The sequence below is a fragment of the Pantherophis guttatus genome, chromosome 4 (assembly GCF_059756535.1).
Source record: "Pantherophis guttatus breed Tessera chromosome 4, ASM5975653v1, whole genome shotgun sequence".
NCBI lineage: Eukaryota > Metazoa > Chordata > Lepidosauria > Squamata > Colubridae > Pantherophis > Pantherophis guttatus.
In genome coordinates this window covers 53,620,815-53,638,588 of record NC_142066.1, presented here as the reverse complement: position 1 = coordinate 53,638,588, position 17,774 = coordinate 53,620,815, and the positions used below count along the sequence as shown (strand labels likewise).

The 17,774-nt window shown below is 40.0% G+C and overlaps 1 protein-coding gene across 5 annotated transcripts in view; it reads right to left on the bottom strand.

The window, feature by feature from the left end:
- Positions 1 to 17,774, bottom strand: part of CACNB1 (calcium voltage-gated channel auxiliary subunit beta 1) — a 63,951-nt gene that overhangs the window by 26,867 nt on the left and 19,310 nt on the right. For 4 of the 5 annotated variants that reach the window (XM_034415872.3, XM_034415876.3, XM_060691675.2 and 1 more), the window contains one exon: positions 9,608 to 9,727. In XM_034415872.3, the coding sequence (XP_034271763.1) occupies positions 9,608 to 9,727 (120 nt within the window). Of the gene's footprint in view, positions 1 to 9,607; positions 9,728 to 15,811; positions 15,971 to 17,774 lie in introns of those variants that run through there. The other variant, XM_034415878.3, reaches the window with a different exon arrangement.

The following is a 17,774-nucleotide window of genomic DNA, read 5'->3' as shown; positions in this document are numbered from 1 at the left end:
GGCTTGGTAGGCATGGCAGGGGAAAGATACTGTAAAATCTCCATTCCCACCCCACTCCAGGGGAAGGATACTGTAAAATCTCCATTCTGTCCCCAATCCAGGAGAAGGTTACTGCAAAATCCCCATTTCCTGCCGATCAGCTGGGACTCAGGAGGCAGAGAATAGATGGGGGCGGGGCCAGTCAGAATTTTTACTACCGGTTCTCCGAACTACTCAAAATTTCCACTACCGGTTCTCCAGAACTGGTCAGAACCTGCTGAAATCCACCTCTGCATCATTCCTAGTACAAAGCACACCTGATGCCAAGACTTTTCAGACCCCTAAGGTGCCCCAGGGTTAATCTGAAACTGTAGTCAATAAACAGCTACAAAACCTGCTGAGAGAAGCAAAGGATGAAACTTTTGGCTTGAAGCCCAAGCAGAAAACTAGGAATGTTCTGGGTGCCAACCGCTCCTACTCAGTTCTGCCTCCTGGTTCATCCTGGCAGCAAGAAGCCTGGACCAGATCCCAGATGCCTAAATGCTTCTAGACATCCTAATTGCAAGAAGGAAGCAACAGGATCCGCCAAAAGCTGAAACAGAGGGAGACTGAGAGGTTTCATTAGCTAATTGCATTTGTCAAAATCACGAGGCTTCAGCCAAAAGGAGCCTCCTTTTCAGAAATGTGATGGTTTACAATAAGGATACAAATACCTGCTGTCATGAGCAAGACCCTAAGAGAAATCTGCTGGAAAGACTGGCATCTGATTAGGGAAACTACAGTATATAGGCAAGTTCTGGTACCTTTTGCCTCTCTAGTTTCTTTAACATTTTAAATGACTGGATTCCAATCATCACTCCCAAAATGGTATATAGTACACACATTTTAAAAGTTGCCAACTTGAAAACCATTGTTGTAAATCGTATTTTCCTTTGGTCCAATTAATCTGGTTGCTTCTTTCTTACTTAATATTATTTCACTATTTGTTTGGTTTAAAAACATCAGTACAGTAACAAATAGTATAGAGAATAGCAGGGAGGAAAGAAGACACATGTCAGCTCTTACTCATTGTTTGAGTTTTATTTATTTTTTCCCCCAAAAAATAAGTACTGTAAGTACAGACTTCCAATCCTTGTTTTAAGGGATGCTACTGTTAGTTCAACTTAATAGTTTTCTATAATACTTCTCAGGCTAATTTCTGTAGTTATTGTGAGCAGGATCTGCTATTCACGGCTGGTGCTTGGAAAATAGCAACTGTGAAATACCTGTGGTGAACAGGTGCTGAGACAAGATTTGGGACTATGCCAATCTGCAGCAAAGGTTCATGTTTTTTGTAGCATTGCTTTAGCCAGTTCAATTAATAAGAAATATTACTAAAGCTATTCATCCACCTCCTGAATTGATAAAGCATTGCCATGCCATTAGCCAAATTAATTTGCAGATGAGTGGCCAGCCAGGAATTTGTAGTGACAAATGGGATGACATCAGTTGCAAAGAATATGGAGCCTGCCTAGATTTAGGCCAATCTCTTTGAAGTGGAGGTAGAAGACCCAGGCATCATATCTAAATTTGAGATTACTATGAAAATCTATAACTGAACAGAACTTTTGGAAATTCAAAGTGGCATATCCCTTCATTTTATCTTCATAGCCCTGAAAAGTTGGGCTGAGAGAGAATGTTTGGTTCAAAATCACTTAGTAACATCTTTGTTGAGTAAAAGCATGAACTTGGCTTTCCCAAGTTTCAATCCAACATCTTTATCATTATATAACACTGGTTCAATAGTATATTAGTTGCTAAAAAAACAACTATTTAGATAAGATAATAAACAATCTGCAGACATGTAAGGCTGGGATAAAAAAGGGAGTTAAAAAGCAAAACAACTGAAGGGAAGATATCCAAATAATATCACAGAAAATATAATCTACATGATCCTTCAATCAGTTAGATACAAAACATAGGTGGTATCTTCATTTTGTTACCTATTGTAAAATATTCTTAGGTTGCTTTCAAATGCTGTTTGCAAAAACAAACAAACAAAATGGATTGGGAAAACATGTGAGAAAGGAAGATAATTACTCTGATAAAAGTAAAGAAGTGCTTTCCCCATTCTACAAAATAGGGGAGGCAATAAAAAAAATGTTGAACCTACAACATTTGGCCCATCTACCACTTCCTCCAGTTCTGTGATGCAGCCCTCCAATTTACTTTCTTAGGAACATACATTTTAATACAAGAAAAGTTGCTTATTTCAGATCAGCAAGATGGTGCCCACCAGAAATGCTTCTGATATATTGCATATGAGAAAGCTATCATCTTATTAGATTTCAAGGAAAGTCACACCGTATGTTTTGGAAAAGAACGAGTTTACAGGGCATCATGAAGAAGACCTACAAACTTTTCTAAATTCTAGGTAATAATATATCAGATCCTTGAGTTGCATGGAATCTTTCATCTGGATGAATCATTTGGATGATTTAGTGCAGGTATTATGTCATAAGATAAAGCGTCAATATAATTCTGAAAAAAATGAATAAGCCCTGAGTAATAATTCAGATCCTGATGTCCTACTAAAAATCAGGTGATAGGTTCTTTGTAAGATAGGCTGGATCTTGCAAGTGATATAGCTACACTTTTGGAGTAGTTATATGAATGGCTTGGTTTTACAAGAATTACTACACTTTAACATGGGGTAATGGGACAACAATTGTGGGATAGTATCCTTAAATAATGGCTGGATCCATGCACTGAACCATGAATGCTTCTAACTATTCTAATTGAATCTAGTGAAATGAGCCAATCCAGCCTTGAGGCATTTTTTGTGCCTGCCTCAATTGGTTTGGAACTTTTCTGAAGTCTAACCAAGGAACTGATCATCCAACCAAGTGGAAGTTTGTAGTGACTTGCACATGCCTCAGAGTCCAGAAAGTAACTATTCTTTCAGGTCATCTGCACAATACATTCCAGGGGGAAAAGGTATGATTCCAATTGCATAAAATCAGGGAAGGAGAGAAGACTCAATAATTGTAGAGGGGACCATTCCAAAAAAGCACCTCACATAAACTCCATGTGTTTTTTTTCTTGGGGAATTGACCAAGAAACATGTTAGAAAAGCAATCCTGACAGTCTGGCCATTCTTTGGATGGATAATATTTGATAAAGTGAAGTGAAGTATATAGCTACCTTGCATTAATCAGAAAGTTGGGTACTCCATACAAAAGCAGAAAAAGTACCCAAAACCCTGATAGAGTAAATCATAGAATGACAGAATTATGGAGTTGGAAGACCCAATGGAGATAATCTAATCCAACCTACTGTAATTTGCAGGAAAATCTATTAAAACATCGTTAAGAAGGCATCATCCAGACTATTCTTGCTGTCCAGACTGTTCTTTAAAATGTCCAGAGAAGGAGATTGCAGAATCTCCATAGGCATATTATGCCACTGCTGCATAGATATTACCATCAGGAAGTTTCCCATTGTAGTTAAGTAAAATCTAGGTAACTGCAACTTGTAGTCATTATTTATGACCATAATTTCTGCAGTAATGGGGCTCAATGTTTCCTTTTCATATATTTGCACTTGACGTCTCCCCTCCCTTCTTCTCTCCAGACTGAACCTCCCAAGTTCTTTCAGCCTGTCCTCATATGGCATGTCCTCAAATCCCTGTTTCATATTTCCCACCTTGGAGAGGGTTATTTGATCATCCCATAGTAGAGACATGAGTTAACTGTTAATGAAAAACAAACGATTCTTTTGAGAACTGCTACAGTAGTACAGAGATTAATATGTTTGAGGAAAGTATTGTTCAGTGTAAATAGAAAACCAAGGTGCGTCTAGTATTTAAAGATGACAGCTTGATGTCATCTTTTTTCCCTTTAAAAGATAATAATTTTCTTTAAAAAAATTTTTTAAAAACCCAGGAGGAACAATTTAAAGTCACAACTGGTCAGCTGTTAAAAACATTTGAAAAATCGGACTTCCGCCGGCACCGCCGACGTTGCTGGACACTTTTTTTGGGAGCGCCAGCCCTGTGATCTTGTTAGCTGTTCTGACAGCGCAAATCAGCTGTCCGACGGCTGGAAAACCTTTCTCTCGGGAGAAGAGGGAAAGGAGAGTAATCGGATGGGGGTAGAGCTCCCCGAAAGCCTCTGAAATAGCTTTGGGGGCTAGGAGGGTGAGAGCTCCCCAGGAATTCCGGTGAAACTCCGAGATTCAGGGCGCTTCTGCTTTAAGCAGAAAAAAATGTCGCGACCGTCTCTGCAATCTTTATTGAGATTTAAGTTGTTTATCTATGCAGACGGAGTGAAGACAGGAGAGCAGACAATCGCAAGTAACAAGCCCTTAATTCCATGCTTAAATTGTTACTTTTGGAAGTTGATTGAAGGAAGGAAGAAAATGGCGCTTGGGCTTAATAGGGCGTGAAAGTGAAACTTAACTCTCGTTAAAGCTGTTAACATCCAGCATTGTTCAAGGTGGTTGGAGAAAAAGAAAAAGAGAAATGGCTGGCTTTATTGAAAGTCTTGAAGGTTTACTATTACAAACATCACTAAAGACACAAATACTGATTGGGGATCTCTTTAAAGAAATATTAGAATCATTTACCTCTGTGATAGTGGAGAGAATTGAAGGACTTTTTAAAAAGGATTTTATTCAAGTTCGAAACAAAGAGACAAGCGAAGATATTGTATTGGAATTTCAGTTGCTAAACAACAGTGAATTGCTGAATGAAGAGGTGAAAGAAATCCAGTCTAATGTGCCTCTGGGAAATGGAATGGATGTTTCTCAAATTAAGAAGGAAAGGCTGAGAGGCTTGAAGGAGCGTAATCAAGAAATACTGAGTGAGATTTCCCCAAAGGCTTTGTTACAGTCAACTGGAAAACTGTCAGGAGGTGTTGGGATTCCTAATATAAGAAAGAAGATTCGAAGTGGAACTTTACAATTTTTTTACAAAAATGGACTCTCAATCGCAGTTAAGGAGATGTGTTCACTGAGAGGAACTACTTTGCGAAGACAACAAGATGAAGATGGAGGAATAAGACTGAAAAAGAAAGTTCGCAAAAAAGTTAGGAAAAAATGGAGATGGAAAAATTACAATCTTTTTGTTGGGGGAGGATAGTAATAGTGAAAATGAATACCTGCATTTAGGGATATGATTTGTCTAGAAAAGTTATATTAAATAATGTTTTGTTTGAATTGCTATGAATTACTGACCAAACCTTTACCATTGTCTTGAAGCATATTAATACTAAAGTTATATGTCAAGGAATGTTTTGTTGAAGAATCTATATAAGCTTATGGGTTAAAAATGGTGTAAGGGTTGAGGGAAGGTTTTTATAATATTTTTTATAGACTTTAAATAGTGAAGATGTTATTTGATTACACGTAATGGATTTGTAGAGAACAAGATGAATAAGTTTGCATAAAGTTATTAAGCAAGGAATCAATATAAGTGTGTGGGGCAAAAAATAAAAATAAGGTTTTTTACAATATATTTTATTTGAGATTGGTTAAAATATTTTGCTAATGTGTTAATATATGTAAGGATTGGAGATGTGATGGTTAATTGTAACTGGGTTTTGATTGTGTAATGCTGGAAGAAAGAAGACTTACTTATTATTGAAGAACGGATAAGAAAGAAGTTGGATCGATTACTTTTAAATAATAATTGGTCTAAATAGTTATATTTAGATATGAACAAGGGGAGTTAAAGTTTTTTTTTCTTTCTTTTTTTTTTAATATATGTTTGTTAGATGCTATATCCTGTATTTGCTCTGGGAAGTCCGGGGGGGAGGGGAAGGGTTGGGGGAGGAGGGGGGAGGAGGGAAGGGAAAACATGTGTAAAGAATCTGGAGTGGTTCTTGGAGTTTATGTAACTATTTCTTTTTAAAGAGGTTGTTAATTTGCAAATGTGATTGTACAATCCATATGTGGAAAGATGGCAAACGGTTTATGTTTTTCTTGTAAAAATGTTTTTTGTCTTGTAAAACTCTTTAATAAAAAAAAAAAAACATCTGAAAAATCAGTAAGCCAAAGGTAAGTAAAAAGAACCAGAATGCGCCAAGCTATTAAAAATTGTAACAACCATATATGCTTTCTCACAACAAAGACATCTAAGAATGTTTCAGATGCTTTTTGTCTTGCTTTATCTATTATCCATCCATCCATCCATCCATTCTTGTGGAGGGAGATGTGTTGTTCCAAAAGGCAAATGCCACAACAAAAACTGGGTCCCATTTGATGCATTGTTTGATGAAGAGGACTAGAATCAGGACTACTCTGCTGAATTTTGTGCAAAGGACAAACATAATCAGAATCTGTCAGAGTTCAGTAGTCTCGAAAATAATCTGCCTTGTTCCATCAAGGGCTTAATAGATGATAACCAGCATCTTGAATTGCACCTGGAGGCTTACATAAAACCGTGTGGCTTGCAAAATAGCGATGCAACAAGTGGGACATCCATAACTATTTGTGCTGCTGCATTCTGGAACAATTGTAGTTTCCGAATGGTCTTCAAAGGTAGTCCTACGTAGAACATGTTGCAATAGTTGAAGCATGAATGATCGAGGCATGAATGACCATACACGGGGCCTCATGATCCTGAAGTGGGTGTAATGGATGCACAAAAAGGAAGGCATTGAAGGAGTAAGTTGCATAACTTAGAAGCCATTGCTGAAAAACTATTTGCCTGTTATCTACCACCCTAATTTAATTAGATAGGGATATCTAAACTGTGTTCAAATAACGTGGAATGTGATTCATGAATTAATCCAATTTTTGTATTTGCACAATATATTAAACCATCTATTGACCAAATGGTCTGCATTTAAAGTAATCAACAGTCAAACTAACCAAATTTAGTATGTTATATGAAAGCAGTTGATAGATTTGTAACTGACTTGGTCGAGTATGTTGCATGAACACAGAAGGTTCTCTGAAACTAATTTTTCAAAGCATATTAGTCCTCTTCTACCATAAAGATCAAGTGAGTGAAATAAGTTAAAATATAATAAGTCAATGTGGATTACAATGGGACAATGTGGATGCCTATTATTCCAGTTCTCTGAAGACATCTGTAAACTAATCTGAGGAGATACCTTGAGCATCTGAAAGCTGAATTGAATCTAAAATACTCCCAAGGTAATGCATATGCTCTAGATAACCAGAACTAAAGGGGTAAGAATAGAGATTTAATTTGTGGAGGGAAATAGCTGCTACAGCATATAGCCATTTAAATCTGACATGCCCTTCAATATAATACTACAATCAAATCATCATCTCTAATGCAGTGACAGATATAGCACAATTTTATTTATTGAGGCACAAAGTGATTGCAACATTTATATTGGTGATCTGAACTACCTTGTTTCTTGACAAATGACACAAGAGCTTTTAATAAACCAAAAACACTATGGCTGCTTGAAATCCTCCAGAAGTTTTGGATTAGAATTTCCATCACCTTCATCCAGGAAGACAAAAAGTTCAAAGGAAATGGAAGTTATAATCTAAACATCTGAAGAATGGCCACTTGGGAAACTCTTGCTTATATACTGTATAAACTGGTGGTCCACGAGAAAATTTTGGTGGTCCGCAGAAAAATTATTTGCATTTTTTACATTGCACTAAATCAAGGGTCCTCAAACTAGGGCCCCTGGGCCGGATACGTGCAGTGAATGCTTGTGTTGCTGCAGAGAGTCTGCCCCTTTTGGGTCTTTTTGTGTGGGTCAGAGGGGGACAGAAATTCCGATTTGGGGCCTGCTTCAGCCTCCTGGTAAGGGGCTTCGGGCGAAGGCTGGGGGAAGCACCCCTGGTGGCGAAGAGCCGGAGGGCCTTGTTCCAGTGGGACTGCATCATGGCCTGGACCTGGCTGACCACCTCAGCCCGCTGAGCCTCCAGATGCCTGTACCTGGCCTTGCACTCCCGCAGGTCTTCCCTCTGCTTGGAAAGCCTAAACTCGTAGTCCTCAGTGAGGTGCTTCTGCTGAGCCTCCTTCTTGGTCAGATCCAATTTGAACTGAGCCAGCTGTTTTGCCAACTCTTTCTCATGGTGGCTGCTTAGCTCCAACAACTGCTTCCTGTAGGGGCCCTAAGGAGCCCAGGGGGAAAGGCGAGGAGTGGCTGGGAGGGGAAGGGTAATAGAGTCTGGCCAGGCACCCCTTGATGTGAGTGACATTGAGTTGGCCACACCCACCTAGTCACATGACCATCTAGCCAGCGGTCATTAGGCAGATCATATTAGTGGTCCGTGGGATTTTAAATTATGAATTTAGTGGTCCCTGAGGTCTGAAAGGTTGGTGACCCCTGCTGTATGTGACCAAGGATCCTTCCAGTTGGATAGCACCTAAAGCTAACTATTTAGTCAGATCCTCTTTACTTTCTTTTTGTAAAAGAGGCTGAAAGCACAGATGGGTTACTTTTATCATAATCCAAACTACACAAGAAAGCTGTTTAGCCAACCCAAGATATCATGTAGATCACTACAAACCTCCTCCTACAGGCTGAAATTTCAAGTGCAACAAAAGATTGATTTACAATGCAGAATCTCTGCAACCATTAATGATATAAAAAAGAAGGAATTCTTGCTGAAAACTATGTTGACTCAGAAAAGACATTGGTCTTTAACAAAGCAAAGAAATACAATTTTCATCTAGTAATCAGGCAGCAAGACTGTTTAAGTTAGTAAAGCTTTAATACAGGAAGTTTGATTCACAATATTTCTGGCCCTGAATTAAACCTGCCATTCTGAACTGCTCTGCTTTTACATGCAGGGCAAAACTGGTCTCCTTTGCGGTAAAGAAATTTTTCTCTGAGAAAATTACATAATATTACATCCCAAATTCTGTTCTTCTCTATTTGCAAAAACAATTTCCTATCAGATATACACACTGGTGGGATTCAAGTAATTTAACAACCGGTTCTCTGCCCTAATGATTTCTTTGAACAACCAGTTTGCCAAACTGCTCAGAAAGTTACCAACCAGTTCTCCCGAAGTGGTGCAAACTGGCTGAATCCCACCACTGGATATACAGTATACCGATCCTAGAAAAGGAATTTTAAGAATTCAGGAAAAGCAGTCTCTCTCCTTCCATGAAGAAAAGTGGAAAGGGACATATATCTTTCTAGAGAAACATTTCTGCGCTGGTATAACTTCTCAAACAGCAGGAGGTGTGCATTTGTGATGACACTTTTGACATGAATATAAACTATCTTTTACAACAAGACTCAGTAGGTGTAATAGAAGCTGTCTTGATTTATCCATATTTTTTTTTATTTGATTTATTTGCCGCCCTTCTCCGGAGACTCAGGGAGGCTTACAATGCGTTAAGCAATAGCCTTCATACTTTTGTATATTTATACAAAGTCAGCAAAGAAAAAAAGAAAGAAAAGAAAAATCTTAGTTCACTAGGATTAGGTGTAACTTTTGCTTTTCTCATTCATAAAGTGAAGGAAACAGTTTGATCTTCATGGAAACGTCTGCTTTCCTATTGTTCGCGTACTGCATTGCAGTCCCTTGGAATGAAAAGATGGTATATTTGCCTCCCATTCTAAAGCCAGATAAGCAGATGACTTTGCAACAGGGACATCTTCTGAATCCTAACTCTCTAACTCTGCAGGAAGAAGATACTTACCTTGGCTTTATCCAGCTGTGCCAATGCTTGACGCTCTGCTTCTTTGCGCAGGGCTTCACGGTCTTCCTCCAGGGACACATCAGAATCAGATGGGCGACTGGTATAGGACTCAGCAGAACCCTGAAAATGAGTGAGGAAGTGAAAAAAAGATGAAGTCAAGCTCCTGATGCTTGCCTGGGCAAGGAGAAAGCACTAGTGATATAATAGAGTTATTTTCAATATTAATCCAGCACAAAAAGGACACCAGATGTCGCCTGAAAGAGGTGGCTGTCTTCTGTGTAATACCCAAATAATGGCCTATAACCCAATTAATGTGATTGCATATTTCCAGATCATTGGTAAAGAGCCCTGACTGAGCTCCTGGCTGACTGAATTAAGTATGCTGAATGAAAAAAAAAAAGCATGAAGTTCTACCACAGAGCAATCATGCCTCTGGTCCCCAGACAATTATTTGTTGCCAATAGCAAACGGATGTTGGTATAGTTCAAAATGCAAAAAAGGTCTAGTTTCTGGGCACCCTTCCCCTCCTTTTCCCCATATAATTTCTCTTTCTCAAAAAAGGAGAAAGGGGGAAAATGCGGATTAGCCAGCTGTGCAGGAATGAGATAGCTTCTTTAGACCATTGGAAACAACCTGTAGCCCCCAAGTCATCCAGAAATTGAGCAGCTCCATCTGGAGGAAGGTAATAAATATAAAATAAATAAACATGTTTGGAAGTCACCATTGGGGAAGACAAGGGGGATGGATTAAATATAGATGGATTAAATAGAGTTAATAGATTAAAACAAACATTGTACTTCGTTTTACATTCAGCTTTGCTCTAGAGCGTCAGCAACCTGTGGCTCTGGAGCTGCATGTGGCTCTTTCACCCCTCTGCTGCGGCTCCCTGTCACTCAAAATATGTGTCACAACCACCAATGTGCGATAGCCGCTGACATGCAATTTATTGAGCTTTTCAACCCCTGGTAGGCCAAACATGGATAAATCCAAGAAAAGAAAAGTTTCAGAAGAAAACAGAACGTTAATTCAACTACATATGCTAATTTTCTGGCCGCTCAAGAAATAGTCAGGCATGGGAAGGGTTTTGTAGCTCCCGGTGTTTTCTTTTCTTTGGAAAATGGGTCCAAATGGCTCTTTGAGTGTTTAAGGTTGCAGACCCCTGCTCTAGAGACAGTTTAACCCAGGGGTCCCCAGCCTTTTGGACCTCAGGGACCACCAAGTTCATAATTTTAAATCCCACGGACCACTAATATGAATCCAGCGCACCACTTACTGAAGTGCCTGTACTTCCAGTGATGGGATGGGGCCCTTCAAGCACTCTCCCCCCTCTCTCTCCCATTCTCTCTCTCTCTCTCTTTCTCTCTCTCTCTCTCTCACTCATTCAGTCTCTCTCATCTCTCTCTCTCTCTCTCCCCCACTCACTCTCTCTCTCTCATTCTGATTCTCTCTCTCTCTGATTCTCTTTCATTCTGTCTGTCTCTCTCATTCTCTCTCTCTCATTCTCTCTTATTCTCTCTCTTTCATTCTCTGTCTCTTTCTCTCATTCTCTCTCTCATTCTCTTTCTCTCTGTCCCATCTCTCTTCCTCTTTCTCTCTCTCATCTCTCTTTCCCTTTCTTTCTCTCTTTCTCTCTCCCACTCTTTCTCTCTCTCTCTCTCTCTCTTTCATTCTCATCTCTCATTCTCTGCCTCTCTCTCTCTCTCTCTCTCCCTGCCACTCACTCTCTCTCTCTCTCATTCTCATTCTCTCATTCTGATTCTCTCTCTCTGATTCTCTCTTTCATTCTGTCTCTCTCATTCTGTCTCTCTCATTCTCTCTTATTCTTTCTCTTTCATTCTCTGTCTCTTTTTCTCATTCTGATTCTCTCTCATTCTCTCTCTCATTCTCTCTCTCTGTCCCATCTCTCTTCCCCTTTCTCTCTCTCATCTCTTTCCCTTTCTTTCTCTCTCCCACTCTTTCTCACTCTCTCTCTCTCTCTCTCTTTCATTCTCATCTTATTCTCTGCCTCTTTCTTTCTCTCTCTCTCTCTCTCTCTCTCTCTCCCTCTCTCTCTCTCTCATGTCATGGGCCAGCCAGTGTCTTGGGGTTGAGAGAAGGTCAAGCATCTCCCTGAGGACGAAGTCCGCGGAGCACCAACAAGGGCTGGAAGAAGTGCAGGAGTGAAGCACTACTTGAACTTGCATGGCATCAGCATTCGCTGAAGCGGCACAGGAAACTTCGGCCGGGCTCCTCAAGGCAAGAGCTTGCAGGGGCCCAATCTGGCGTCCACAATGGAGAGCAAAATCCAGGTGCTCCCCAGACCAGTCGCCGTTTACCGCTCCGAGTCCCAAGCAGCAGGAGACGAGGGCTGCTTTGCGCCACCGGCTGGCGAAAATATACCAAGGCGGAATGCTGATGCCATGCAAGTGCAAATAGTGCTTCACTCCCACAGCTTCCAGCCATCACAATCGCTGCTTCGGCCTGCCTGCGCCGCCCCCTCCCCCGCCACGGCAACAGCGCCATTATTTCATTCCAGAGAGGGCTGCGCTCCTTTTTGCATATTATATTGCATATCAATCAATCAATCAATCAATCAATCAATCAATAAATAATATTGCACCACCTGCAAAGTTGCACATTACATGTGCCACCCCAGGGAAGAGATTTCCAGCCCCGCCAAAGCCGGTCCCATATTCCAGAGCTGTAGCAGTTACACTCACAGGACTGGCCCATTGGTCATCCTGGAGCAGCTCCTCCACCAGGGTGCACCGGCAAAAATATGAAGATTTCTCCATGGACCACCAAAATTTTGGTGGTGACCGCTGGTTTAACCTACCTCTTATTTAGATTTTTTTTTTAAGAAACCACTTAATTGTTACAAAGCAATTAATTCTGAAAGGGCTAATAAATTTCTTCTCTTAGAACAACTAAGTACCTTACAGTACTCAATTTTAACAATTGTTTATACTGAGCAATTTCTTTTGACAATATTAATCTCTCAGAATTGATACTTGTCATTCTTTGTTATTTTATAGACTAGTCATATTTATGTCATATTTATATTTTATTGCATTCAGAAAAATGAGAAAATGTACCATCTTGTCTTGAAAATACCTGATTGGATTCCACCCCAGACCACCCCAATGATGCCTTTGATGTGATGTCCCGCTGCCTGGAGGCCGTACGGGTCAGGATGGAGAGAAATAGGCTCAGACTCAACCCTTCCAAGACCGAGTGGCTGTGGCTACCGGCGTCCCAGTATAGTCAGCTGACGCCATCGCTGTCTATAGGGGGTGAATTTCTATCCCCCACAGAGAGGGCTCGCAATTTGGGCGCCCTCCTGGATGCACAGCTGTCTTTAGAAAAGCATATGACGGCCGTGGCCAGGGGGACTTTCTATCAGGTTCGCCTGATTTGTCAGTTGCGTCCCTTTCTGGACCGGGACGCCTTGCGCACAGTCACTCACACCCTTGTTACCTCCCGGCTGGACTACTGTAATGCTCTCTACATGGGGCTCCCCTTGAAGAGCACTCGGAGGCTCCAACTGGTCCAGAATGTGGCCGCGTGGGTAATTATGGGTGCAACTCGTTGCGCCCATGTAACACCTCTCCTGCGCGAGCTGCACTGGCTCCCAGTGGTCTTTCAGGTGCGATTCAAGGTGTTGGTTACCACCTTTAAAGCGCTCCATGGCTCAGGACCTGGGTACTTACGAGACCGCCTTCTACCACCGATAGCCTCCCACTGACCAGTTCGCTCCCACAGAGAGGGACTCCTCAGGGTGCCATCGGCCAAATTATGTTGGCTGGCAACACCCAGGGGGAGAGCCTTCTCTGTGGGAGCCCCTGCCCTTTGGAATGAATTGCCCCCGGACATACGCAAGATCTCTGACCTCTGAGTTTTCCGCTGTGCTCTTAAGACCCTGCTCTTCCGACAGGCAGGGATAGCTTCATAATTGAGTTTTAAATTCGGAGTTCTTAAATTTGTTAGGTTTTTTTAGCTAATTTGGGCCTTAAATGTAATATTTTAAGAATTTTTAAATTTAAATTGTGATATTTGTATTGTGTTTTATCTGGCTGTACACCGCCCTGAGTCCTTCAGGAGAGGGGCGGTATAGAAATAAAATTATCCTTATCCTTATCCTTTTCTTATGATTTGATCCTATTCATGTTTCCTTTAAAAGAAGACCATTCAGTTTAGTTGTCTTCTTTTTTAAGTTAATTTTATTTGTCTATCTGATCATTTTCTGCAGGAAATGGTAGTCCTCTACTTAAGATCACAATTGACCCAAAATTTATGTTGCTAAGTGAAACCATTGTTAAGTTTTGCCCTATTTTATGACCTTTCTTGCCATAATTGTTAAGTTAATAACATGGTTGTTAAGTGACATTGACCGATGGTTGCAAAAGGTAATCACATGACCCCACGATACTGCAAACATCTTAAATATGGGTCAGTTGCTAAGTGTCCATGAGGATGCTGCAGCGATCATAGGTGTGAAAAATTGTCATAATTCACTTTTTTCAGTGCTATTGTAACTTTGCACAGTTACTAAATGAACTGTTGTAAATTGAATACTACCTATATCCCAGATGTGATGCATCTAAGTATGTCCATATTCCCATGTTGGTTATCACAGGCAAACAAACTATCTTGCTGCTAAGTCTTTTCTGAACACACAAGTAGTAATTATCATGTCTTTCTTCAGGGCTTTTTGGAGGAAATAATGTTTTTCTCCTGATGAACAGATAATTAATGCTCCTGACAATTCTTGAATAGCGGTCACTTGACTGGAGAGAGTCTGAGGGGCTGAAATGCCAGTGTTAATTAGCAGCCCCCCAGGAAGCTTAGTGGAGAAGGCAGAATTTCTGCAAAAGCTGAGGTGAGGAAAAGCTCTCAAAAGAGGTGAGAACTCTCCAGGCAGTTGCCAATCAAGTAGTAAGAGGGAAGGAATGGGGGTGCTTATTTAAACCCAATTGTATACAGATAATTTTTTAGTTCGCCTGTTAAGGTAGCTCTGTGGGAATTTGATTGCTTTTGGGAAAATGTTTCCAACTCCAAGAGGATATATTTCCATTATTTAATCTCAAGGTTTCCTACAGATTACCCATTATTGTCACTGTTTGCAAACATAAGGGAGGTTCCCACCAAATGCAGTGCCAAGAAAATAGAAGCTACATGGAGACCAAAAGGCTTCTTTAGCTGATTGTGCAATTCAAAAAAGCAGGCCGTTCTGCAAGATAAAGGAGTGCAGCCATTTCCTATAAGGAGAAGGAGACTGGATAGATGAATTTGCCCAAACCCCCAAAAAGCTGGAAGTAAAAAGCTGATGTCCTGCAAAGTGGACAGATATTGTGGAACCAGAAAAAGAGAGTCACATGGGCAATGGTCAGAGGAGTTCAGAATAGGAAAAACTGAGGGAAAAAACCTTGCCCTTCATTTTGACTCTTCCCAGGTTCACACAGTGAAACTTGATTTCTGCTTCAATTCCAAGACTGAAAAATCACACGGTCGTGGCTTTTTTAATCCCTACCTAGATACCCAGGTAGTTTCTATGCACACAAAATGCACAAACGACACAGCTGTAGTTGGCCTACATTCCATATGGGTATTAAGGCAGCATCTCAGCCTGATGTACCAACATTTGGTATACAACAGAAGTTGGGCAGATTTAGGCACAGAAATAAACAAACACAAAATCATGTTTTATAAGTATACTATAAAGACTGGCAATATAGAAACCAGAAAAATCCATTTAAAAAATACCAAGCTTGTGATATGTGAAATCTTCTCTTTGTGAAAAGGACATTTGAGGGAAGATGAAGCTATCACCAACCCCTACCACTACAAAAAGAAAACAAAAAACCGAATAAGAATATTCCTGAGCTGGAAATAAATGTCAAGTAGTATTGATTGACTTCTCCAGTGGTCCTGTCAAGATCTGTCCCAACTCAATAACCTGATCTGATTTGAGAATGGGTCTTTAAGTTATGTTTCTTTTAGCAACTTTTTGACCTGTTTAAAAATGGACAATTTTCCTGGACAAGGAAGGTTGAAAGAAAATGATCAGAAAGGAAAAGGATGCAGATTAGAACCCTGACAGAACAGAGGGGAGCAAAAAAAAAAGATAAAATCTGAGCTCTAATGTTTTCAGATGCGCCACAGTAATTTGGCAAAGGCAGACATATGCGATGCAAGGTACCAAAATTGGCATATGCAATTACTCACCGCCTCTGAATCATCATCCCATTCATACAGGTACATCCTGGCAGGTGGCAGCTCAGGCATACAGGGTACAGCACAAACACTCCTCCCTGTGCTCAAAAGCATGCACAGAGGCACTGGCTTAGAAGCTGAAGCCACAGCCCAATACTTCCAGAAGCACAAAACTGCAAATAGGCAAGAACGGCAAATCCAGCCAGTGGCACCGGCTGTCCTTCTCCCACTTGGAAGAGAGATAAAAAAGAGAAATCTGGGCGAGAGTCTTGCTGGCTCAACAGCTTCTTAGCTTCCAATGCATGAGATCTACAGACTGATGTTTGAAAGAGCCAAGCGCTGATGACGTTCTTCTGAGAGGCAAATGGCTTATTTGTTTATGTGTTGTTCATTAGCAAAGCTGGTATGTGGTTTAGTTTATCTGTAATATGTATGCGTAAGAGCCTCATTGTTTAAAACCAATGTAGACATTAAGGGTGAATAACCTGTGATGGAGATGTTTTGGAGCATAAAATTGTCCAGTGGCAAACGTGGCAAAAACATGGCTTGTGGCAAGTGGCAAGTGGCAAAAGGATTTGTTCACATAAACCATTATTTTGTATTGTTAAAGCAAACAAAAATGTGAATCCTAATCCTTACGATTTATTCAGCAAAATCATGATTAACCAAATACAGTGATGTGAGTACTCAACCAGAATTCCCAATACTGGATGCCCACATCAATGTATTTGTTTAATCATAGTTTTGCTGAATAAACTGCAAGGATTGAGATTTACATAGCATACCAACCCATAGATCATAGTTTAAAATTGCAAGGGATGAATTTACATAATGCACTAAGCCAAAATCAAACAAGCCACATTTTCTGTAGTATGCTGCATGAACCAGATCTTTGTGCCAGTATTCACCCATATATATATATATATATATATATATATATGATCTTTCTGTTACATCAAATTGGTAGTACATTCTGAAAATTTCCTTTATATGTGTAAAAACCAAGATCTGTATATTTAAATTTTGTTTCTCACTTAATCTAAGGTCTCAAAGAAGGTTATAGTACATTTCATTTTATTTATTTTCCATAGCCATATCTAAAAGCTGAAAACTTCTCTGAAATGAATTTGTGGTTTTATTTTTGAACTGAACCCTAAATTCTAATTTTCCAATTGTTTTTTTAATTCTAAATCCAAATTACTGGTCTCTCTTCAAAGTCTTATTGTCCAACTAATCTTTGGAGAGAAATAAATGTGTGGTAATAAATCTGTGTGGTAAGATTTCCTCTTAGAGAGAAGTAGAATTGGTTAATCAGACAAATTTCACAATACTTTTCGTAGGGGTTTTTTTTTCTCTATATGGATGATACTCTTGCAAAATAAAAATGAACATGAATTTTGTCATTTTCCTATCATAGCCTGGTTACATGCAACCCTATTCTCATTTATCTGGAAATCAGTCCTGCTATACTTTAGAGTAGGGATATGTTAAACTGCATAATAAAATTTCTGCTTAGAAAGCTACTTTATGCTACATCAGGCTATTTGCCTCATTAAGCCCAGTATTGATTTTACCTTGATTGGTCATGTCTCAGTAGGGTTTCAGGTAGCAAGTTTTTTCCACATGGCCTATAATACCAAGAATTAAAGCTGGGGACTTGGCATATTGATGCCAAGAATATCCTCTAATCCTGAGATGGACATTGTTGAGAGATTACTATATATCTCCCTATTGAGAAACACTTATTTTATCCTATCCATAGAAGACATTCATTTCCCCTCTACCCAAGTCCACCTTCACCTCAAAGTCAGTTCTGATGTTTTGGTCCTGGCAATCTAGGGTCAGCAGAAAGAAAGAAAGTAGCCTCTAATTAATCATGTGCAAGTTTAAGACTTGCTCTTTGAGAAAAGACTATCAAGGCTGACTGGACCTGTCCAGAATTAAAGGGACCTCTGACAGTAGATTAGAAAATATT